At 34.7% G+C, this 26,274-nt stretch overlaps 1 protein-coding gene across 1 annotated transcript; it reads left to right on the plus strand.

The window, feature by feature from the left end:
- Window positions 1-17,142: 17,142 nt before the first annotated feature.
- On the plus strand, window positions 17,143-25,932 carry LOC144956810 (uncharacterized). The gene is made up of 2 exons (XM_078887544.1): window positions 17,143-17,302; window positions 23,997-25,932. The coding sequence occupies exons 1-2, from the start codon at window positions 17,233-17,235 to the stop codon at window positions 24,446-24,448; spliced, it is 522 nt and encodes a 173-aa protein (XP_078743670.1). The 5' UTR covers window positions 17,143-17,232; the 3' UTR covers window positions 24,449-25,932.
- Window positions 25,933-26,274: the final 342 nt, after the last annotated feature.

Genomic DNA, 26,274 nt, shown 5'->3' on the forward strand with positions numbered 1-26,274 from the left:
GCCCTTTGTAAAATTTGGTTGATTTTTGGTCTAAGATCATCCCTACTCCTTTTTGGAAAGAGGTTCCACCACTCCATATGATCTTATATGTCGTGTTGTTTTCTTGTTTTGACATGGTTCCCTGCTCTTTCCATCTCATCTCTGCCAGGCCAAGAATATTTATTTGGAGCCGTTTCATTTCTTTTAGAATGTTGTTTAGTTTTCCTTTTTGGGCACAGGTCCTGACATTCCATGTCCCAATTTTGGTTTTGTCACATTTGTTAAATTTATTTCGCCTAGTAACTGGCTGACGGTTCGGTGTGACCTGACGAACATCACGCTCCCAACCGAGCGAGGCAGCAGTCTTCCGTGAAAACATGCTCCCTTTACGCTGTCACCGTTTGACTTTTTGGACTTATTCATGCAGTTAACTCGGCAAAGTTACAAGAATGGTTTGCCATTGCCTATTCTTGTCGCCCTCTGCAGTTGGCCAGCTTGACCTGTTACCGTTCGACACCACGAGGAGGTTGCAGTAGGGCTTGATGATGATCTATCTTTGCAGACTTGGCATCATCCATTTGTCGAACATTATTATTATTATAATTATTATAATAACTATTATAATTATTTATTATTATTATTATAATTATTTATTATTATTATTATTATTATTATTATTATTATTATTACTATTATTATTATGATTATTATTATAATTGTTATTATTATTATTATTATTATTATTATTATTATTATTATTATTATTATCATCATCATCATTATTATTATTATTATTATTATTATTATTATTATTATTATTATTGTTATTATTATTATTATTATTATTATTATTATTATTATTATTATTATTATTATTATTATTATTATCATCATTAATATCATTATTATTATTATAACAACAGCAACAATAACAATAACAAGTACAACAACAACAAATGCGGGGCAGTAGGACACGACAAAGAAAACAATGGAAAATTGGTGTTTAACTTGGCCACCAACCACCTCATCAACATCATTCACGTCGACCCAGCCAAGCCTTATTGCAGACAAACACGAGTAAAACTTACATTAATTGTATGAGTGACAACGATGTTTGTTCCTTCGAGAAAAAAAAAAAGAAAAGAAAAACAAGAACACGGAGCGAACCGAAAGTCATATTCTGTCGCCCATCATCACTGAAACCACCACCATTATCGCAGTTATAGTCGTAATAATAATAATAATAATAATAATAATAATAATAATAATAATAATAATAATAATAATAATAACAATATTAATAATAATAATAATAATAATAATAATAATAATAATAATAATAATAATGATGATAATAATAATAATAATAATAATAATAATAATAATAATAATAATAATAATAATGATAATAATAATAATGATAATAATAATAATGATAATAATAATAATGATAATGATAATAATAATAATAATAATAATAATAATAATAATAATAATAATAATAATAATAATAATAATAATAATAATATAGCACCAATCTCGCGAATCCGCAGCTCTGCGCACATTGACAAGAGGAGAAATCAAATATCCTACATAATATGACATCAATTATCCTTCTCAGATTATATGGACTATTTATATACACACAGTTCCATTCATAATATTATGAAGACAAAGTAGAATTCACCAGTGTGTATTAAGACACTTTTTGAATGTCATTTCAGACGGAAATATTATATTTCTAACATCTAATGTGAGTGAATTCCATGTAGTTGGGACGGCATGAGAAAATGGCCTATGAGAAAATGTTTTCCATTTTTTTTTTAGATAATTTTTTAATGCGCTTTATATAGCGCACTATCCACTAAATGTGCTCAAAGCGGTTTACGAGGGGTCCCTGGTCAACAGCAACATTTAATATGTAGGACGCGACATGACGCCTGTTGGGCGATATTACAATTTTTCTTACAAAGACAACGCTGTTAACGGCCAGGTACTCATTGTACACCGAAGTACAGTGAGAGAATGTGAGTAAAGAGCCTTTTTCCAGGACTCAACTATGCGCCGATCGCGAGGCTCGAACCCAGGACCTTCCGATCCGAAATCGAGTGTCATACCACTAGACGACATAGCCTCACAAACAAAGAACGAGTTAATTTCTAGATCCTAGGGGTCGAGAAGGATCATACCGACACAAAAAATGTAATAGATAGGATGGTGTCGCTTGGTTAAAATAGTTAAAACTCATAACTGCAATCGTATATCGATGGCCCGTTGATCTAACCTCTGAAGTAGCGTTTTTTTGCCAATCCACTGATTAAACTTCTGATGTCAACTTCAGAGATATGCACGCCCTCTTATTCTTTAGTCTGGAGAGGATCAAACCTCTAATGTTAGTCAGAGCTTTGATCATCTGGTTTTGATTTCAAGGTAGACGGAGAAGTACTGCGCTATCTATCCTCTTTCAAGTGTACGTCATGTAAAGGATTTATAATGTTTTTGTGGATTAGACAGAATGATTGAGTTTTTAACTACAAAATCAATATTTCAATTTACTGTTAATAGGACTGTATTCACATTGGACTCTATTATTTAAAGCATTCATAAATATCACAGCTGCTAAATTGTCAATTTCTAAAGACACCCGCGGTTGAAATTCAAACCCATTATCTCCCGGTTAATCTAAAAACAAAACAAACAAAAAAACCCCAAAAAACATTGAGCATTTATATAGGGCAATATCCACTAAACGTGGTCAGGGCACTATACAAAGAGTCTCTGGTCAACAGTTATACTAAACATGTACTGAACATGGCGCCAGTAAAGACATATTACCAGTTTTTCTCAACAGAGACAGCGCCTGGGTACGGCTCGATAATGTGAGTTAAGAGTCTTTTCAAAGGACTCAATTATGCGCCGCTCAGAGCGGGACTCGATCCCAAGACCTTCTCATCGGAGGTGGAGTATTATACCACAAGACTACATAGCTGCACCATTTTGATTATTGATATAGTGAGGGTTTTTAATGACATTACACTCCAAGGGTTTATCTAGACCTGTTGCTCCGAGTTCAAATCCAAGTCCAAAACAAAAGGGTAAAAATATTTCCTCTTCAAAGAGAAAGATGATGTCTGAAACAGACCTGGCACTTGATGATGATGTTGATAATCTACACAGACCGTCATTCAAAACATACATTTGAACATACATTCAAAACACACACTAAGTGAATATATCGGGAACCAAAAAGAAAACAACATACAACATCATATTATATGGATAACTATCTCAAGACCTCAATCATAATCAACTTCTTCCGAATTATGCAATATGTGCTTAGAAAAGAAATTTTACATCATTACTCAACCAAACATGGCCACACTGAACAAAAGAAAAGAATCAACTTACATCCACATGAAGACAAAGAAATAAACACCGTCTTTGCAACTTCAAACCACCAATAATATCGACATCAAAACATATATATATATATATATATATATATATATATATATATATATATATATATATATAAATGGGGTCATTCACTTATATGTGCGCTAAACATATGTTTCTGTGGCTCTCATCCACATCGACCATTATCGAGCACTCTCGTGCCTACAAGTACCCACCAACACTCATATATATATATATATAATATATATATATATATATATAATATATATATATATATATATATATATATATATATATATTATTGTTATGGACTAATACATCGAGTTACGCAAGGAAAAGGTGGCTCCCCATTGTTATCAGATAATTATTATTAGTAGTGCTTTTAGCAATATCAATATTAACTTTTTCTACTTACCATCCATTTTCAGGATTTTCCCCAAAACATCACACCCAACTAACGCAAAAATATATTTTTATCACTCTAACACAATAGCAGTGAAGTTCTTGCGATACATAATTTCTGTGGCAAAACATGCTCTACAACACACTGTTCATTTTCCTTAAATGTTAAGATGTACAAACGAAATTTCAATGGGTAAAATGTTGGTTGTATCGTATACGAATTTGACGATTTTTCTATAGTTGGTAAGGAGAGGGTTAATCGATTTTCCTGTACTTGGCAAATGATTTCTGCAATTTTGGTTTTCACTATGTAAGCAGGTGGCGACTAGTGCAACGTCTGTTCACCGAATGCAAAGTCTAACTTGTATCATGGCAGAATTCATTAACCACGTATTTCTCGTCTTCGTCATCTTTTTAATTTATGAACGTCTTGAACGAGGTCAGTCTAACAGAAATATGATCTCAATTCTATATATTGATGCTCTTTTTTATTCCACTTTTTGTACCAGGAAACAAATAAACATTTTAAAAAGAGCCCGCTTATATATGGGTGCGAGAAAAAAAGTGTTTAAAAGCCTGTAAGTCCCAGACCATAGCTGATGCAAGAGTGAATATTCACAATTATCAAACAAATGTATTGAACTTTTATAAAATATATTGAATAATATATATTTGACGATTGTTTTAATAGACGGACCTCGAAGTTACCATATCTAATATGTTGACTTAAATATCCAATTTTGATTTGATATGTCCATCCCCTCCATTTTGCTTCACGACTGTGTGTAGCCTTTTTATCCCCATGTTCCAACTGATTGTTTTTTGTCTCGAATTGCGATTTCATCCCATGCATTTTTAATTGACTCTTTTAAGTATGCCTCTGTGTAAACTGTTGTAAGATCCTTATAAACCATATTGGACATCAATGATCAAGAGCCGTAATCCATTGGGTTAGGTCAGGAAGATTGGTGGAGGCTATTCATCTTTAGAAATAAATCGAATATCACATCATAGAAATTTATTCCAGACTTTGTCCTGATGGGCCATTTGTTTTTCCAACCTTACTGGGCAACAACTTCTTACACTAGTAAGACTACATTTCAATGCTAAAACACGAAGTACGTTCAGAAACGTTCGATATCGTGATATATATATAATTTCCTTTAAAAAGGGGGTAATTAAATACAGACTAAGAAGAGAAAATGTAACCCTTTTTGCAAATATGTAAATACTAAATTAGATCGAAAAGCTGGTATTAGTAGTCAAAAAAAATATGGGGGAATCATAATGAATAATTTTGAACAGGTTGAGGCTTTGAATAATTATCTTTGGCTAATAATACAACCATTTATTAAAAGGCTAATTATCTACCAATTCGTTTAACATGCAAAGTTCTTGAATCCATAATGAGAGATTATATTATGCATTTTCTTGAAGATAGTAATTTACCAAACGATTGTCAACATGGTTTTAATATTTAAAACAATCTCGTACTAACCAATTATTACCGGCAGTTATTAGACTTTATTAAGTTGACGGATAAACAAATATGATATTATTGTCAGTTACTTTGACTTTTGTATACCTTTCGATTAGTGCCTCATAACTGATTTTTATTAGTGATATAATTGGATCGATAAAATGTTTCTTACACATATTAAACAAAGATTCATAATTGGAGACGGGTCATCAACCTTTAAGGAAGTGAAAAGGGGAGTACCCAAGGCAGTGTGCTGGGACAACTTATTTTTATGTTATATATAGTTACTTCCCTGACAATATTCTGTCGAAATTTAAATTATTTGACGATGATACACAATTGCATAGAACGACAAGTATTCACTAATTAGAAATTAATTCGAGGGAAGGCTATAAAAGGAAAGAAGATCTAATATTAGAAAGTAAAGTTTATCTAAGCCTACCGAAATATAACTGGAGTGAGATGAATTCAGTTCTTAATAAAATAAAATTTAATAAGATAATTGTGAACAACCTTTACTGTGACAGAGACATTGCAAGATATTTAAAGTCATCGGCAATAAATTATGCAGTACTTTGCAAAAGATCATTGACCACCGTGCTCCACTCGGAACCGTATAGTAAATAGTCTCAATACGTTATTATCTCAAAATGAATCTGGTAACTAAATCGAGTTGACTTTACTTCGTAAGGGCTAAATTTCAAGTGTTAAATTATTCCACATGCAGATTGAAAAGTTATTCATTCGTGTTTTGCTCTGACTTTGATATCTCAGTTGGTAGAGCACTCACCTCAGACCCATGTGACCAAGTTCGAGCAGTCGAGATCTATTTCTGATCCCCCTGTCTACCCAGCAGTGAATGGGTAGCTGGGACTCTTAGACCTGTTGGAAAGTACTTTGCGATTGACTAGCTTCATATCCAAAACGTAGCAAGCATTTGTTATTGTCCAGTTCACGCTTTTGGAACCAGAATAAACTCCGGGTCCATGGTTTAAAGGCACTGAAGGACTGCTTACTGTTTTTTTTTAGCTCTGGCTTTATCTTATTACTGACACCTCTTTTTTTCACCTATGCGTGATCGGAGTGTTCGGTCTGTTACGTTTTTTCTATGGCACTGAAAACATACAATCCTCCGTTCATCGCAACAGAAACTGGGATAAACTCCGCTTCCCTGGAACAATTGCCAAATGGTAGCACCAGTCGTGACGTCACACCTTCCTCTCTTATGGTTCAAAAGTCATCTGAAGTTGTTGAATACAGACAGACATACAGGCAGACAACGGTCAATATATAGGTGCAGTCAGGATAAATAAGTAAAATTCAACCTTTGAGAAATGACAGGCTCGTCCCTACAGAAGGCCGTTTTATCAACATGCAACAAAATGAAAATGTAGAAATTGTGATTCAGGTACATATTTATTTACAGATGGAAATCTTTAACATTGATTGCGACAAAACGAAGACTATTGTGATGAAAAATGACTTTGATGATATATTCCGTAAAAAAGAAATTATATATCTGTTATTTGTGAACCGATTTCTTAATTCTTTGTCTCAAATTTATTTCTTGATGAGATTGGAACTGGAAACTTATATTTTTTGACGCGATATTAAATAAAATGTAACTCACGGCCGGGAATGTTTATTCTCAACTTCTCTCAGCAATCACAATCGCCGTAAGAACCGAAGACATGGCCGTCAAAGTATTACGTTATTATCATGCATAAGACTTGGCACCTTTCTGAGTCAGTTTATCGTGTAAAAACTGAAAATGATAAATGTCATAGTGGGGAATATAAAAACCACACTGTTGAAATCAAGTATTAAGAAGGAGAACATTAGTCTCTAAATCATAAAAATCGGTTTAGAAATAGCTGTTTTAAGAGTAAATATTATTTTGGAAGTTGATTTTGTCCTTGTTTGTTTATTTTGGTAAGTTATTTGGTAACTTCTTGTCCGATTTCATCGATTTCTTTATCATTTTTCATTTCTCTATGAGACAAGATCGGTGATGTACTTTGTTTGAAATCTGACTAAAACATAACATTGGCTTTTTACCCACGAGCCTTGGCTCACTAATAAATTCAAAAGGGTACAAAGAAGGTGACGCAACTTTCAGACGGTCGTCGTCGAGAAAAGCTTTACCTGTCGTATAAATATTATAGCTGCTAGTTTGTGAGCAGTCACAGCAACCAATCAGTGAAAAGCTGTAAGTAATGGTGAAAGGTCAAGAACCAACATCATCAATCAAGAACCAATAATTTGCTCTGACAAAGTATTGACATCTCAAGAACAAAACGTTTTAATCTGATGATGGACCTATGAAAAGTTTGTGGGCGGGATTATGTCATGAGTGACAATTGGAATCGAAAACGCGGCTGTAGATATCAAAGAGTACGATGCGATCATTTAAAGATGATACATGATAGATATGGGTAAACCTATTGATGCAACATCAATCATCCTTCGACGATCCAAGTCTGTCCCTGTGTGTCGTGCACATCGGTATTTCATTTTCAACGTTTGTGTTTTTGATACCACCCACCCGTAATGCCATTGGTCAGTGTCGCCAATCTCGACTCAACATCTTGTCGGATTTCGTGATTCGAAGATTTACTTAACAATACAGCTATCACCAGGTCAGCTGACGTCATGAGGTAGCCAGATTATAAGGGTAATATTTATTGTCACGAGTGTTGATAGCAACAAGAATTATCCGTCAGATTCTCGTTTTAATGATTTTATTAGTCAATGTTAAAATTTTCATTGGTTACTTAAAATGAAGACTCGGCGCAATATCGATTACAAAACTAACTGGCCATTAAATAGAATTTGTCTTAAAATGTTAAAGATTGATAAGATTTTATTTCAATTATAGAAGAAATATATAGGTATGGACAATTAATATATGTAAACTTGCGGTTTATCAGCTGATTTCTATTAAACAAATGAAAAACAAATCAAAAACAAACAAACAAACAAACAAACAAAAAAACACATCCTGTTCTTTCAATAAGACACTATCGTGTATTTTGTCGAGATTTTATATATCATTTTGAATTTATACATGATAGGGCTGACACAGGTTTTGGATCGTTGTATGGGGTTGACAGGGAAAGACGGTCACATAAGATATTTCTTTTAATGGCCTCTAAATTCAAAAATACTTGACATATGATCATTCTGACAAGTTTGTAAGCTTTACTATGTCCCAGAGTGTCGATTAAGTGAAAAAAGTGATTTTATGATTTTTTGAGAAATACTGTCCTTTTGTTTGTTAGGGCAGTGCCAGCGAGGATCGGCATGGATCTATGTCGGCACAAACTACATGCGCCCTGACATGGCTAACACAGCCAAAGAGATCCATAAGAGAGGAGCCAGCCCCAGGAATTCACAGGGTATGTAGAGCTCATTTGTCTCATTAGGAGACAATTTAGGTAGGAGATTGAGAAATCTGATTTCAAACCGAAGTAAGTGCAACTCATTAGTCTCGACCTAGACAATTCGCCTAGGAGAAGGAAAACTCTGATTTCAAACCTGGGTAGGTGGCGCGCATTAGTCCCGTCTGAGACAATTCATGTAGGAGAAGGAAAACTCTGATTTCAAACCTGGGTTGGTGGCGCGCATTAGTACCGTCTGAGACAATTCATGTAGGAGAAGGAAAACTCTGATTTCAAACTTTGGTTGATGGAGCTCATTAGTCCTGGACGGCAATCGTCTAAGGTTAGGAGACCCAAAGCAGCTCCTGAAAGCCTCTTAGAATGGGAACCTGTGTCTGATCGTATCATTACTGCACGTTTCTCTTCTTGTTTCCGGAAGGTGTCCCTAGTCATGTTCACAGCGGAGGAAGAAAATTTAAAGACAACTTCTGTTCCAAACTACATGCCGTAGTAGATACGATCCCAAACTGAGATATGCTAATGATCATGGGGGATACGAATGAAAAGGTTGGAGGCACAAATGTAGGTAGAGAGCATGAAATGGGAAAGTCAGATGAATGAGAATGAAGAACTTTGGCCGACTTCTGTACTACAAACAGCCTTGTGATTGGGGGCACACTTTTCCTACCAAAGCGTTGTCATAATGCTACATGGGTGTCTCCTGATCATCAGACAGAAAACCAAATAGACTATGTCATGGCGAGACAACGGTAAAGAAGCTCATTACTAGATGTACAAGCTAGGCGAAGCGCAGTAATCGGTTCAGACTATCATCATATTGTTGCAAAAATCAAGATGCGACAGTCGGCAAGAAATAAATTTCAAAAACCTAGAGTCTAATATGATATCAACAAGTCGAAACAACCTGACACAAAAGAAGCATTTAACTCTCTACGTATCGATTTTCAGTATTTTCCTAAAATGACAGGCTTAACCAGCAGAAAAATTTTAATATAAAAAACGCTCTCTACAAAACAACTTTATGTTTTTATTAATTAAACAAAGATCATTCATCACAATATACATTTTTCTTATTCAGATTTGAGTTGTACAACTTAAATCTGAATAAGAAAAAAGTATATTGTGTCGTAACAAATGTGACGATTTTGATGTAGGTGGTAAGAAGAGGGTTAAGATTTCACTCAAAAACCGATTTGAAATGCTTCAAACACACGAACCCGAGGAAACATATACAACATGGATATATCTATAAGAGGTCATCACAGGGACATGTAAAGAAGTGTTTGAAAGACCATAACCCAAATAGAAAACATGGATCAGAGATGAGACATGGCAGAAATTAGAAGAAAGGAGAAGGGCAAAACATGTAATGGACAATGCGAAAACTTGATTCCAAAACCAATTGCCAGCGTCCAGATACGCAACAGTGGTCAACCAACAAAGTGAAAAAACAGCTGCGGGCAGACAAACGGTCCTACAAAAATGAAATGATAAGCTGCAGGGAAAGGAGATCTTAAGATCCTCTACGCAACCACCATACTGTTGAGCGATCGAAAAAAACCCCAACACAACAAGACCTGTCAGCGACAAAGATGGGAAACTAATCACATCAAGAGAAGAGCAACTTAAACGATGGAAAGAACACTTCCATGAAGTGCTGAATGGAACACCCTCAGTTCTAAGACCAAAACTGAATCCCGGAAAACCACTAAGTAGTGAAATCACAACGACGGAGATCCGAAGAGTACTTGGCAGTCTGAAAATTGGAAAGGCTGCAGGCACAGATAACATTCCTGCTGAAGCCTTGAAAGAGGTGGAAACACAATCGTCGATAAACTCTAGTACCTGTTCAACTTGATCCTGAAAATTGAGGAAATACCATCTATTTGAAGAAGGCCTACTAGTAAAGTGACCCAATAATGATGATAGAACTACTACTACTACTACTACTACTACTACTACTACTACTACTACTACTACTACTACTACTACTACTAATAATACTACTACTACTTCTTCTACTACTACTACTACTTACTACTACTACTACTACTACTACTACTACTACTACTACTACTACTACTACTACTACTACTACTACTCTACTACTACTACTACTACTACTACTACTACTACTACTACTTCTACTACTACTACTACTACTACTACTAACAATAATAATAATAATAATAATAATAATAATAATAATAATAATAATAATAATAATAATAATAATATAATAATGATATAATAATAATAATAATAATAATAATAATAATAATAATAATAATAATAATAATAATAATAATAAAAATAATAATAATAAAAATAAACATGAACACTAATAATCCTACGTAATTCTAAGAGAACTTAGCGCTCCTATCCTAGCCTTTAAATGAAACTGAAAGTTTAATAATTTACTTCTACTATCTTGTTTCTAATATTATCCCACTTGTATTTAATTCAACCCCAGGTAGTTCTCTGCGTATTGAAATGTCACCCAATGAAATTGATGCCAAGCAACCAGGGGTTGTCAACGTATCTTGCATTCCTAACAGCTCAATAGACCTGAAAGCAGAGAAAGTTTTGTTGATGATGGTCACTAGACTCAATAGTCGCTCCTCAATTTCTATTTTCCATAGCTGTGGCGTTTCAAAGGATGTAACGAAATTTGAGAGTTTTCATTACAAATGTCATATTGAAGACATCCCCAGTAAGTGTTCTCTGAGAGTGTCTTTGTTAAAGACTACAGAAAAAGACGCTGGGTTGTTTATGTGTGGTATATACTATCTTAATCACGATGGGATTTTGAAAGGAGATTTTGTGGAAGGCAATTTGTCGGTGGAATAACTCAACTTCAAAACTTTTAAGAAACGCCTAGACGTAATGGATAAAAAGATTAAAAATCAGACCTCAAGGGAGATAATTTTAACCAACAAAGTAGAAATGTTAGAAAATGAAATTGAAAATCGAATTCGAGACCAGAATCACACGGGGAAAATCAAACGATGGAAATGTCATGGAGTTAGAAGACCGGCTGAGAAAGCAACTGGATGATTTAGGAATTATTATCTCTGAGGAACAATCAAGGCAGTTGAATTTCAAAACAAACTATCTCAGTTAGAAGAAAGATTTGAGGATTTTATGACAAATTATATATCGGCTTTTTATGCACGGTTTTGGTGAGATGGTTTAGTGGAATCGGGGCACAAGATTGAGTTTAATAGAATTATAATGAAAATTGGAGACAACTATGATGAAAACACGGGTTTTTTTTACTGCCAGTAGATCAGGTATTTATGGATTCCATCGGATTTTAATAATGATGCGTCGTATATGTGTATGTGTCATGTTATGCATAGATAGTTTTATTCAATTACCATTAACATGTAAAAATTAAAAACGTTAGTTTTGATACAACGCCTATAATTTGTCTCTGAAAAATGAAATAAATAGGCATGGGGTAAAAGTAACCCGGGTATACTACGGATATAGTCGATGTTAGGGTTGAGTGAATTAAACGTTTATAATAATATGATCGAGACAATCGTGTGATAACTCGTCACCCATTTGGCAGTATAAAAACCATAACAATGATCAGAGAGAGGTCAATTTCAGTTACGTTATTGTTTATATACAACCAACCATGCAAGCCCGAGCATGTTGAAGGTGAGCCACAAATTCCATCGTTTGAATGGTCAAAAAGCTGCTGGTTCATTATAGTATATTATGGGCAAGATGATGTTTGCCGACTCGACACGACCTGACATAGAGATACGCATCGAATGCTATTAAAACCATTTTGACCCTTCAGATGTTTCGTGCCTCTACATTTTTGTCTTGGGTACTGCAGTCAAGTGGTTACCATTGTTGTAAAGGAGAAAAAAAAAGTTATTGTGCGGCCTTGTGGTCTTGTTGTATGACACTCTGCCTTCAGGCTTGTGGATCTCCAGTTCGAGTCCGAATGCTACTGTACAAAGTTGAGTCTTTTGATAAGGCTGTTTACTCACATTTCGTCACCGTACTCCTGTGTAGAATAAGTCTCTGCCGTAACCATTTTATCTTTGTCGAAATTTTTTTTAATGTAAGCATCCTGCATGTCGTCTCATACTGAGAATAAATTTTAAAAGATTAATGAAAGGAAAATAGGATTGCTGAAAACAAATAGAGAGCTTAAAGAAAAGTTTGTTATTGAGGTAAAAAACAAATTCCAATTGCTAGCAGTAGAAGATCTAAATGGAATTAGAACCTCAATTAGTGAAGCTATACAAGGAAATATACCACAAAAATCTAGAAAAGAGAATAAGAAGTGGATGACCAACGAAGTGTTAGGACTAATGGAAGATGTAGAAAAACATAAAACCTTAACAAAGAAAATAAAGACAAAAATGTAATGAAGCAAAAGAGAAATGGATAAACGATCAGTGGCAAGAAATAGAAATAAAACAAAACAGTGATAGCAAATTTGTACATGAAAAGATAAAAGAAGTCAGTCGTAAAAGAGTATGTTCAAGCACAGGATGCATAAAAGATAAGATGGCAATGTTTTGATGGAATGAATGGGTGTGTTGAATAGATTGTCAGAGTATAAAGGACCTTTTTGATGATGATAGCGAAAGATTCACAATAAACAAAGAGATTGACGGGCCACCAATTTTAAAGGAAGAAGTGGAAGCAGTTATTAAAAAATGAAGTTAGGCAAAGCAACAGGCCCTGATAATATCCCAATAAGAAATAATCGTAACATTAGATGACTTAGGTTTAAACATCGCGACAAATCTATTGAATAGGTTGTATGACAGTGGTAAAATTCCAGATGATTTATTAAAGTCAGTGTTTATAACAGGGACCACGGAATGCGAGTTACACCGAACGATTAGTCGAATGAGTCACTTCACAAAAATTCTCTTAAGAGTACTAATGAGCAGAATGTGGAAAAGTCTAAAACCAGAGATCTCAAGAACTCAGTTTGGATTTGTCCCTGACAAGTGTACAAGAAATGCTATTTTCACCTTATCAATGTTGATGGAAAGATGTATTGAAGTCCAGAAAGACCTATTTATCCATTTTATTGATTACTCAAATGCATTTGATAAGCTTACACATGGTGAACTTTTTAATATCCTTGAAGGACTAGACATAGATGGAAAAGATCTAATAATAATTAGAAACTTATATTGGAATCAAAGTGCAACCGTCACGATTGAAGGAGAATTCAGTGAATATATACAAATTAAAAGAGGTGTTAGACAAGGATGTGTTTTGTCACCAGCCCTTTTTAATATCTACAGCGAAACAATTATTAGAACTTTAGGAGATAGTCCAAGCATTAAGATCAATGGTGAGAATATCAACAATATAAGGTATGCTGATGACACAGCACTAATCTCAAACTCAAAAGAGAATTTACAATTACTCCTTGATCACAAGTAGTTACAGAGAGTGAACGTATGGGTTTATATTTAAATGTACAAAAAAGACAGAGTGCATAGTTGTATCAAGGAGAGAAAGAAATCAAACATGTAATTTAATAAGCAAAGGTGAAATGATAAAACAAGTTCAGACATTTAAATATCTTGGATAAGTAATAACTTCAGAAGGAAGATAAAGCACAGAAATAAAACGAAGAATTGTAATAGCTAAAGATAGTTTTAATGAAATGAGTCTAATTTTCAAAAACCACAATATCTCAATGACAACAAAACATAGGTTTTGAAGGCCTATGTATGGTCAGTATTATTATATGGCTGTGAAAGTTGGACAATTACAGAAGGCATTAGAAAGAAACTGGAGAAATGTCGTTTCTTAGAAAGATGTTAAGAATCTCATGGACAGAGAAGAAAACTAATGAAGAAGTATTAGAGCAAGCTGAAAGTAAAAGGTTACTAATTCGTACCATAAGAAAAACACAAATACATTTTAGGGCACTTAAATCGACATAAATGTATTGAACATCTTGTTCTCACATGAAAGATAGAAGGTAAAAAGTGTAAAGGTAGACCAAGAAAAACATATTTGAATAATTGGAACAGCTGGGTGACAAAGAAAGAGAAGATTAATATTAGTTTTTTTTTGAGGTTATCTGAACAGAGAGATGAATTGCATACCATGATCACCGATGTCTGGCACAGACTTGGTACTTGAAGAAGAAGAAGAATCCAAAGGGTAGCAAGAAGATCTACTAAAAGACTGAGAAATGAGAAAACCTAGGTGTCAGCTGGATTGTATCGACGAATCATAAACATTGAAAGTGGAGAAGGAGAGGGGGGGGGGTCTAGGTTTCTTGGTCGAGTAAAACATAAGGTGCCACAGTAATGGCGCTAACCATCTACCTCTATGCATTTATAACACATATCCGTCTGGTGAGCGCAATAATGAGCGTTAAGAGGTTAATGAGGAGAAAATAAAATAAAGATATAATCAACCACTGTTGTTTGGCTGGTAGGCCTTCTACACACATTGCAAAGTTACACATTGCATCAGTCGTGATAGTAAGTCTGCATGGATGTCTTCGCAATCAGGAATGTGGGATATTGAAAATAAGTAATTTTACAGAAATAAACTCCATCTTAAAACTCTACTACTGTTCATCTTGCTGTTTTTGATGTATGTGAGTGGTTTGTGGTCTGTTTCAAGAACAAATGTTTTCAATAAGAGATAATTTCTGAAAGATTTCAGACTGAAAGGAATTCCTAAGCATTCACGTCCTGTCACTGAAGATCGTTTTTCAATGTTAAGACGCTTTCTGCTTATTGTGTACTAGCATGGCATTAGTTACCATCATGTTCTTGTAATGATACTCCTGCCAATCTATTACTTCGTTTCCTGGCCGAGGAAAACGAGGTGGTGGAATAGCTGTCACGCATTCCCTTTGACTGAAAATATAATAAAGTTCAATGACATGCATAATATCTTTAAAACACATGAAGGAGTTTAAATGAAAATAGAAAAAGGAAAGTCTTTAATCACGATAATGGTGGTTTATAATAACCGCCAAGTACATCTAAGGCCGATCTTATAATTGAACTCGACGACCTAACAATATTTCATATCAAAGACAAAATTGATAAATCTTGCAAATGTTGTTTAATATTTCGACACAGAAAGTTCAATTGCAGAAATTATCAAAAGAATGTTTGATCACCGGACTATGTCCCAAAATGTAAAATCAAAAACACACCAAGCTGGCCACAATACAGAATTGGTTGACTCATATGAAACTTCAATACTTTCATTGACATAGAAGTGAATCTTTATATCATCTTTTATTTTTTTTACGTGAACGAATAGTTGAAGACTTTGCTTGTGATTGAGAGGAGCATTGTTCCCATCCAATTTCCGCATTCAGATAGGTTGCCCTTTTTTTTAAGTTTTACTATAAGTAAGCTTAAAAGGCCCACGTTTTATTTTACAATTCGCGCATTGTTATTGGGTAGTGAGCGATTATAATAAGACTCTTTGATCACATTATTACTTTTACGATAATGACGATAATGATGAAGACGACAATGATAATGATAAGGATGATGATGATAAAACTGATAATGATTATAACTATGATGATGATAATGATGATGATGATGATGATGATGATGATGATGATGATGATGATGATGATGAGGATGATGAAGCGGATGATGATATATTAGCCGATGAAGGAAGAGAAATGGAAGGATGAGATGGAGGTTAAAGCTGTGGAGGAATAGCAGGAACAACAACCTTAAATTTTATAATATTAAATATATAAACAAAATTCAATGAATCAAGTACAGACTTGATCGTTCAACCAGTTAACTGCCATATTAGAAAGAAAAAAATGAGCTTTTATCTTGCGCATATCTACTAAACGTGCTCAAAGCGCTTTACAAGGGGTCCCTGGCCAACAGGTAGGACAAGACATGACGCCTGTCAGGCGATATTACAAATTTTTGGGACAGAGACCTGTTAACGGCCAGGTACTCATTTTACACCTCAGTACGGTGAGAGAATGTGAGTAAAGAGCATTCTCCAAGGACTCAACTATGCGCCGAGCGATACTCGAACCCAGGACCTTCCGATCAGATAGCGAGTCTCATACCACATAGCCGCACAAACACATTTATTTTAAAAATTGGCCAGAAAACTCTTCCTTTAAATAAAGATCGATTTAAATGGACCTTCTTCTTTGGCAAACTCTCTCTCTCTCTCTCTCTCTCTCTCTCTCTCTCTCTCTCTCTCCCTCTCTATCTATCGATCATTCACTATCTATCTCTCTATCATTTTGTTAAGTACCGGGTTTGAAGATCTTTGCCAAAATGTGGGTCATTAAATTCGAGCGATACTTGAAGAATGAGTTTTCTGGCCAAACTTTTAAATAAGTGTTTTCTAGATTACGGCAGTCAAGAGCACCATATGTTGTTTTCAATCTTCCTGATATAAATGAATGCACGTCATAAATCAAGTTTTTGTGTACCACGTATTTAATGCGTGCGTTTCTTTTCTTCATTATCTAAAACCATAACAACGTCAAGTAGTGTAATCTCCAACCAGAGAGTGTGACGATTGTCTTCTGTCATGGCGGGATTCATCAAACACATGCTTTACGTCATAATCACCATTTTTGTTTATGGAAAACAAGAAAGAGGTAAGTCTATAGAAACTTGATCTAGATTCGTCATAAAGAAGGAGCTTGTACGACTGCTGTCCCAGAATAAAGTTAAGTAAGGCCTTAGCTCCGAAATGTGATTGGAAAGTTTAATGAAACTTGCACAGAAGATGTACAAACCCTTTGTCTAGTTCTTCTAAGTAGAATCGTCACGTTGATCGATAAATTTTCTCCACCACAACACAAAGGCAATCAGACGTTCTCTGACAAACATTGACGTTAAGAAGTTTGAGCCAATTATGAACATCTGGTTTCTGTTCATCTTCGTCCCCGAACAGTTTTCCAGCCAAGTGGCGCTTCAGAGGTTCTAAGGGATGAACATCGGATGGTGCCAGATCAGGACTATAAGGAGGATGTGTTAAAATTTCCCATCCACGAGTTTTTAGCGATTTTTGTTTTGGTGATGTTTGCGGTATGGGGTGTTGTGTGACGTGTTGGAAAACAATGCCATTTCTTAGCTGCCTCGGTCTCTTTTGCCGAACAGCCTACCTCAACTTATGCAATGTTCCGCAATATCTAACTCCATTTATTGTCTGATTATGATTTTAACATTTCACCAAAAGAAAACGCTTAGCGGCCCAGAAGACAGTCGCTATCATTTTTTGTTGTTGAATGTTGCACCTTGAATATCTTCGGCGGCGCTGTTTCACCGATTCAATATGCTAAAGGCTTCATTTATTATCCTGCAAGTTATAAGTAAATTACTTAGTATTTTACTCAGTACACATCGAGTGGGTTGTGCCTTCATTTCACAAACAATTTTACCATATCTGTCCGTAGCCATTGTGATACGATCATCGAGTCCTCTTTGATTCTGGTGTACTGTGGTGACCACATGTCTCATCGCCAGTGATCATAAGTTCAATAAAGTATTCGTGTCTGCTGTCACCACAAGGTTCCATTGGCAGTTGACTTTCATCATTGAAGCGTCACAAAAACAACTATGCAACAAAAATAGACAATATAGCAAAAGAAAAAAATACAGCTTCTGATAGTATGACATGTACAAGGCGGTCAGGCATATTAAGCAAAAACGTAAGGACAAAGTGATCATTAAAGATGACGATGGGAGGAAAGTAATTTCTGATGACAGTGGATAAGATAAAAGACTATTTTGAGGCCAAATTCAAACGGTAAGTAAAATTAAACCTTTTGATAAGGCTTACTCCACCCTATATGAAGAAATAGATGCCTGAGAGGCCAACATAGCCATAAGTAAATTAAATAAAAACAGAGCTCCAGGGATAGACACACTCAAAGCTGAAGAACTAATATGCCTCACAGAAGAAGATCACGAATATCTAGCAGACATGTTCAACGAAATATTCATACAGAAAAGTCATCTGGACTTGAGGTCAGGGAAACTCATTTTACTGAACAAACCAAGCAACAGCATAGCCTTATTACATTGAATACGGCCAGCATTGTAAAAGTATATTTCACTTTCTCAAAGTGGGTTTCCAAAAGAAAGAAGTACAGGAGACATAGCATGGACACATGGATGGTTAAAAGATAGAACCCAAAGGTACAAAAAAGAGTTTGCAATTCTCGGTATAGATATGATATCGCCTTCGACACAATATGTAAAAGCAAATTATTAATAACACTAATACGTTTTCTGGAGAGGGACCACGTTAGATTGATCAGAGCATTAGTTGTTAATCCAATATCATATTTACGCCTGGCAAAGAATCAGCACCAATCAGAACAACAGATGGAACGCTAAAGGGGGACGGTGTTGGTCCTATCTTATTCAATGTGTTTCTAGAAGCAGCACTCAGAGAGATATGATGAAAATTACCTCCGAATGAAAGAATTAACCATGAACTTAGTCACATAGACGATGTGGACCTCATATTTGACTCAGAACACGATAAGTCAATGGAAACTCAAAGTCAACGAAACAAAAATCGGAAATAACAGTAGTTGAATGGACCAAAGGTGATTGGAATAAAGCCAGGAAACTTGGAAACTTAATCAAAGAGGAATGCATTTGAAAGAAGGAAACTGCTAGCACAAAATGCCTTTCGACCTGTCAAATATCTGGTATAAGCAGGACGTCAATAGCGAAAGCAAAAGAATACGCCTCTACGTAACCCTTGTTCTACTAAATCTGCTCTATAATTGCAGTGCATGGGAATTAACGAAAATAAATTGGACATTCTACACGCCCTACACCGAAAACAACTCCGTCGAGTCATAGTTGTGATATGGCCAGACAAAAGTAGTAACCAAGATCTCTACGACCGTTGCAGAGTACACCCTATCAGTGACAGAATAAAACAACAAAGATTAAAAATTCTTGGCCCCTATCTCTGAAGAGACATAACATACCAGACCAGACAGCAATGAAGGAATACTTCAATGCTCGAAAGCAATACGGGGGACGAACACCAACGTCTCTACCAATAACACTAAATACCGACCTGCAGACATACTATCGTCAGCTACAATCAGCACCAGGAGAATTTATATCTTTACAGTTACAAACTAAACTTAAGACTGAACAAGATCTCCTCTACTCGTTCTCAAAACTTTGGCACAAGATAGGGACACGTGAAAAAATATTATAAAAGGGACCCAACAAGAAGAAGACATGCTGACAGCCGCACAATTCCTGGAAAACGTTTTTGAGACTGCGTAGTCAACATGATCACTATTTTATTATGATCTCTTTTTAGGGTCAAATAATAGAAGAATAATATCACAGTTGGATAACAGTCACCTCTTTCTTTCTCTCTCTCTCCCTCTCTCTCTCTCTCTCTCTCTCTTTCTCTCTCCGTGTGTGTGTATGTGTGTGTGTGTTTATCTGTGAATATTGACCGGACAGTCGTCAACGAAAGTAGAGGATGTTGGAAAGAAACCGTTTCCCTATGCGGTATTATATCCTTTGTTATCTTCAGCATTTCCGGCTTGATGTTTTATTAATGATGCCATTCTACTTTTTTTTTATTTCTTCGCCTTTTTTTTTTACTCCATTACTGTTTTTTGCAGTAAGAACTTGCTCAGGCTATCTTCTCATGAGAGCATTGTTCCTTTGTCAGAAGATCAGAACATATTAGTGGCCTAGTAGATGCATCTACCTTTCTCCAAATTATTGTGTTTGATTGTTTGGTTTGTTTAGCTGATTCCTAGAATGCAACACTTCGCAAAATGCTCGACCATCATGCACCATTCCGCACAAGAAAGGTTACCAGACGACAAACTGCGCCATGGATGACGAACAAAATAATGGTTGCAAGAAGACGATGGCGAAAGTCCCAGACAAACGAAGATCATCAAACATATAGAGATCAAGTTACCATAGTCAAGGAGACTAAACGAGACTAAACCCAAACGAACGAAAAACTTACTTTGCAGGTAAGTTTTCCACGTGTAAAAATACACGTGCACTTTTTCAAACAGTTGAAGAAATGAAGAATGCAGTTGATAATAACCATTTACCAAAATATATCCCCGAAGAAAACATCCCAACTGCTTTTTCGTAATATTTTCAGACAAAGTGAAAATTATAATTCATTCGGCTGTTCACAACGATGAAAAAAAATTCGGACTATGTTAGACGCCCAAAGTTTATCTCTAATTTTAGTATTTTTAATCATGTATCATCTGATGAAGTGAAATAAATTATCCTAGCCTCACCACCCAAATCGTGTCCCCTTGACCTGATACCAACTAATCTTGTAATGAAATGTTTTTACTGTTAGAACTTATTACTGGAATCATAAATAACTCATTGCAGTCTTGGCCTGTACCAGATTGCTACAAAAAAGCAATCGTCTCGCCTCTTTTTAAAAAGCATGATTTAGACCCTTAAAATATGAAACATTACCGCCCTGTTTATAATTTGCCTTTTCTTTCTAAAATCCTGGAAAAAAAAGTAGTATTAAAGCAGCTAAAGACTCACCTAGATTCAAATAATTTTATCGCACCTTTTCAGTCAGCTTACCGTGAGCATCACTACACTGAAACCACCCTTTGAAGATAGTGAATGATCTGTCTGCAGATCGCAAGTGATAATGGTGATATATCTATCCTTACGCTCTTAGATCTTTCTGCGGCATTCGACACAATAGAACACGCAATCCTATGTGATAGGTTTTATTATGATTTTGACATCTGTCACAAGGGGAATTAAGATATGGCATTCTCCAGCTCACACGCAATACGCCTCGTAGACGAAAACGAAACTTCACACCTCTATGATAACTCGCTAAAACTACGCCAATATCGGGCAACGAATTAAGTGCGACCATCAGGCAGACACACCCACTACCATGCCTTCAAAACAAAGGATCATTTGGGAATTAACAGGACAAGCTAGCCTTATATATATATATATAAACCTGGAACTTACAACAAGCCATTCTCTCAAACAAGATAATATCGTCGAGAACAGACATGTTTATCTTGATTCAGTGGTGCTATTATTCAATAATAAGGGGTGTGTGGATTACATTGACTTAATTTTCTTCAATTTCTTTCTAATCAATAGTCTGTATCAACCGCTTTTTCTGCTTTTTTTTAACGTCTGTTTTTCCTATAAGGCTGATATGCATAACATCGTTATGACTTTGTTAAATGTAAGGGGAACATATTTTTAATACCAGGGTTTAGCTAGTTGTTATCTGGCGCAGACCAGTAGTTCTTGAGGCCACAGTACCTATCAGCCATTTATTTCATGCTATCTGGGCGTTAGCCTGATTAGTAATATATATATATAATATATATATATATATATATATATATATATATATATATATAGGAAGATCTGACCAACCTCCCACCTGTTCATCCAACGGCAACAGTACAACCTGAATCAGAGAGACGGCCAGTGCGCTAAATACCTCAGCTGCTACAAAAAAAAAATTGTGGTTTTGTTTGTTTGTTTAATCCTTTGCCAAATGATGAATCATAAACATTTAAAATATAAAACATTATAAAATGTAAATTCGTACCATTCCATAATATTTCAAACATAATAAATCTGACTTACTTTATTGTCAATTATAAGTGAGACTGGAATTTATTTATTCAATACTTATTGCATTGTGAAGGTTATATCCTTAGACATCTATAGGAGCCAATAATCATTGCTGTTAAATAAATCCATATGTAACGGGGAAATCATAGAATTTGCAGACCTCTATAATTTTATTTTAATTAATAGGGCGATTCTGTGAGTGCAGGACCTCACAGCCTAAGTAAAACGCTCGTGTGGTATGGAGAATTAGTACATACATTTTCTTAAATTTAAACGTCTAACTCCGCCTTAAATGCCACATTACAGCATCTCTGTTGCTACTCTGTCGTAGTGAAAATTGTAGAGAATTGTGCGGCTAGGTTAATCCTGGGAAAATCTCATTTAGATTATGCAAAGGACATATTTCGAAATATTTCGAACCCTCCACTGGCTAGAATTGAATACCAACTAGCCTTGTCAACTTTGGTAGATTTGAGTCTTCTGTCCCCCTCTACATTCAACACTTACTCAAAACTTATGTACCCCTGAGAAATCTTAGATCCCACGATTTAAAATTGTTAGCATCTCCTAAAACAAAACTTTGGTGATTGGTCTCTTATGAACTTCGGATCTACGATTTGGAATGATTTCCCTCAATCTGTGACATTTTCGAGCTCTATAGATATTTTCAACAAACAAAAAAAAAAAAAAAAACAACAACTGAAAATATTTACTTGATTGGATTGAATTTTAAATGAATTTTATGTGACGCATGTATTGACGATGTTTTTGATGCCCGTTTTATGCTCTTTTATTATTATTATTATTATATTATTATTATTATTATTTATTTATTTATTATTATTATTATTATTATTATTTATATATTATTATTATATTATTATTATTATTATTATTATTATTATTATTATTATTATTATTATTTATTATTATTATTATTCTTGTTATTATTATTACTATTAGTATTTTCATTTCTCTTTCGCGCAGTGGCAAATATTGGATTGTTATCCAGTAATGTTCATTTATTCATAGTTAGACCCATAGATTCTGTCAAAACTTGTATTCGTCTTTCCATTTCAATGCTATGGGACCAAGCCTCAAAACCAGAAATACGGATTGGGATTTTCTTCTTCTTCTTCTTCTTCTTCTTCTTCTTCTTCTTCTTCTTCTTCTTCTTCTTCTTCTTCTTCTTCTTCTTCTTCTACAACAACAACAACAACAACAAAAACATCAACTACTACTACTACTACTACTACTACTACTACTACTACTACTACTACTACTACTACTACTACTACTACTACTACTACTACTACTACTACTACTACTACTACTACTACTACTACTACTACTACTACTACTACTACTACTACTACTACTACTACTATTACTACTACTACTACTACTTCTTTTTCTTCTTCCTCTTCTTCCTCACATCCTCCACCTCTTCATCTTTCTCCTCCTCCTCCTCCCCCTCCTCCTCCTCGTCCTCCTCCTCCTCCTCCTCCTCCTCCTCCTCTTCTTCTTCTTCTTCTTCTTCTTCTTCTTCTTCTTCTTGTTCTTCCTCCTTCTCCTCCTCCTCCTCATTCTGCACTCACTACATCTGTATTGTATGTGTTAAGGAGTAAAGTTAACTTAAACAGGAATATGACAGAGGTTAACTGTTTATTCTTTTATTTACTTCCCCAGGTTTGGCACTTAAGATTATGATCAAGCCTGATGAGATTAGTGTTACAGAACCAAGCTCTCTTTTATTTGTATTATGCCTTACAGAAGCGGCACTTGACAATGAAGCAAAATATATAATGTCATTTAAGATCAGAGGACCAGACAATAAACTTTTTGGCGAGGTAAAGAAAAATAATGTCATTTCACGTCCACTATACTTCAAACATGCACAATTTGATGGTTACATCGGCAAAATCCCCAGCAACAGTTATGTATCCCTGCAAATTTGGGAACTTAAGAAGGAAGACGCCGGGCTATATCAGTGTGACATAGAATATCAACATAAAAACGGCACTGTGAAGCAAAACTCGACTGGAGTCCATGTGGGTTATCAGAGCCTCAAATCAGTTGCAAATTATTTTAGAACAGAGCTAAAGAAGACAAATGAAAGACTGTCATTACTGGAAGGTTAGCTATATGAAGAAATAAAATGGCTAAAATCAAAAGTTAAAGGAATTATTAGATTGTTGATGCAAAAACAACTAAATCCAAAACATCAACCGATGAGAATCAAGCATCCATCTTTTCAACGAGGTATACTATGAAGATGTCGGGGGGAAAGCAGGTGACATCATTATTTTCAATAACAGTAGTCAAATGGAAAGGATCCTTCAATTTTAGTAACGAAGACATATAGCTTGGACGTTTCGGGTTTCCAATTTGTCAACAAAACATGATGAACTAATCACCAAAGATAAAATTTTCTTTTCTTTATTTCTTAATGCTTCAAACAGCAACACTTGTGTTTTTAATTATTTTCAATAATATCTGAAGTAAAATTGTCTAAATTAATACAGAAGTACCTACAGGTTTTAATGAATATTTTTAAACCGCTGTGTTAAACGATCTAAATGGTTATTGTATCATTTGGAATGGGGTGATTTAGGCCAGTTGGAGCGATTAAGAGCATCCACAAAATGTGCTCCTCAGATTGAAAAAATATTAAACAAATATGTTAAAATATACATCATTTGATAGAGTTTACCCTTCCCTACACTTTAGATAAAGAACATCGAACAGGTTCTTTCAACGTCAATGTATATCACATAACGATGCAGACAAAGTGGCCATTTGGCCTGAAAGGTTAAAAAAGGCCAGTGGTCTATCACATTGTTCGTACACCTCAACCTCAATACTAAATAAGATCGTAACATTCCATGTGTTTTAAAAATATTCAGGCTTTCTTCCTTCACATGTCACAATCTTAATTGGATATCTCCTTCAGATAATAAAATAATAATAAATAAATAAATTCCCTTTATTCATCCCTAAGGGGAAATTTTTCTTTAGGATCTATTCCAAGGGAAGACTGGAATAACCCAGGCGTCAGCCGCAGTGCAGCGCCGCAAAGTGAGCTAAGGCTAGGTGACTCGCTCAAGGTCACACAACGCGGCGGGTAGTCGAACTCGGTGCCTTTCGGGTACGAAGCAAAGACCATACCGCTGAGCCACGCTGTCCCATAATGGGGACCTGAACTGCAAATACAATGACCACTGTATCTCTATGCTTTCATATCAATGCGATTTGAGAAAGACATTGATTGAGGAGTAACACAGAGCACATGTAACTAACTCTTCAATACGGTTTTTAATCCGGATGAGTATGACGATAATGACTGAATTACAAGAATAATATTTTAGCAAATTTATTGTTTATTTAGGAGATGAAAGGTGATATTACTCATCTATTAGAAAATTTATTACGATCTCTAATTCTAAATATTTTGATATTTACTCAGTTTTTCTCGTCTGGTTTTTATTACCTTGAAATTATATCAAATGAACACTGCGGTGTCAATAAATATTCTCACAAATCATAAAGTCTGAGTTTAAAGTTTCATTAGTGAGATCATCTTATATTTGTTTTGTGCATTTGTTACTTTATAATAATAAAAATAATAATAATAATAATAATAATAATAATAATAATAATAATAATAATAATAATAATATAATAATGATAATAATGATAATGATAATAATAATAATAATAATGATAATAATAATAATAATAATAATAATAATAATAATAATAATAATAATAATAATAAAAATAATAATAATAATAATAATAATAATAATAATAATAATAATAATAATAATAATAATAATAATAATAATAATAATAATGATTTATAATTTATGAGTAATTCTCACTAAATTGTATCAGCCAGACTAACAACGTTGAATGTTATAGATAGTATGAAGTTGACATGACGTCACGTAGGTCTTTGTTATTG

The sequence above is a fragment of the Berghia stephanieae genome, chromosome 11 (genome assembly GCF_034508935.2).
Source record: "Berghia stephanieae isolate SIO BIC M18660-M18661 chromosome 11, UCSD_Bste_1.3, whole genome shotgun sequence".
Taxonomy (NCBI): domain Eukaryota; kingdom Metazoa; phylum Mollusca; class Gastropoda; order Nudibranchia; family Aeolidiidae; genus Berghia; species Berghia stephanieae.

What these genes read in the sequence shown, in the direction of transcription:
- LOC144956810 (XM_078887544.1), top strand. Translation starts at nt 17,233, where the DNA reads ATGGCGGGATTCATCAAACACATGCTTTACGTCATAATCACCATTTTT. An exon ending in TTATGGAAAACAAGAAAGAG is followed by an intron (nt 17,303 to 23,996) that starts GTAAGTCTATAG and finishes TTACTTCCCCAG; the next exon opens with GTTTGGCACTTAAGATTATG.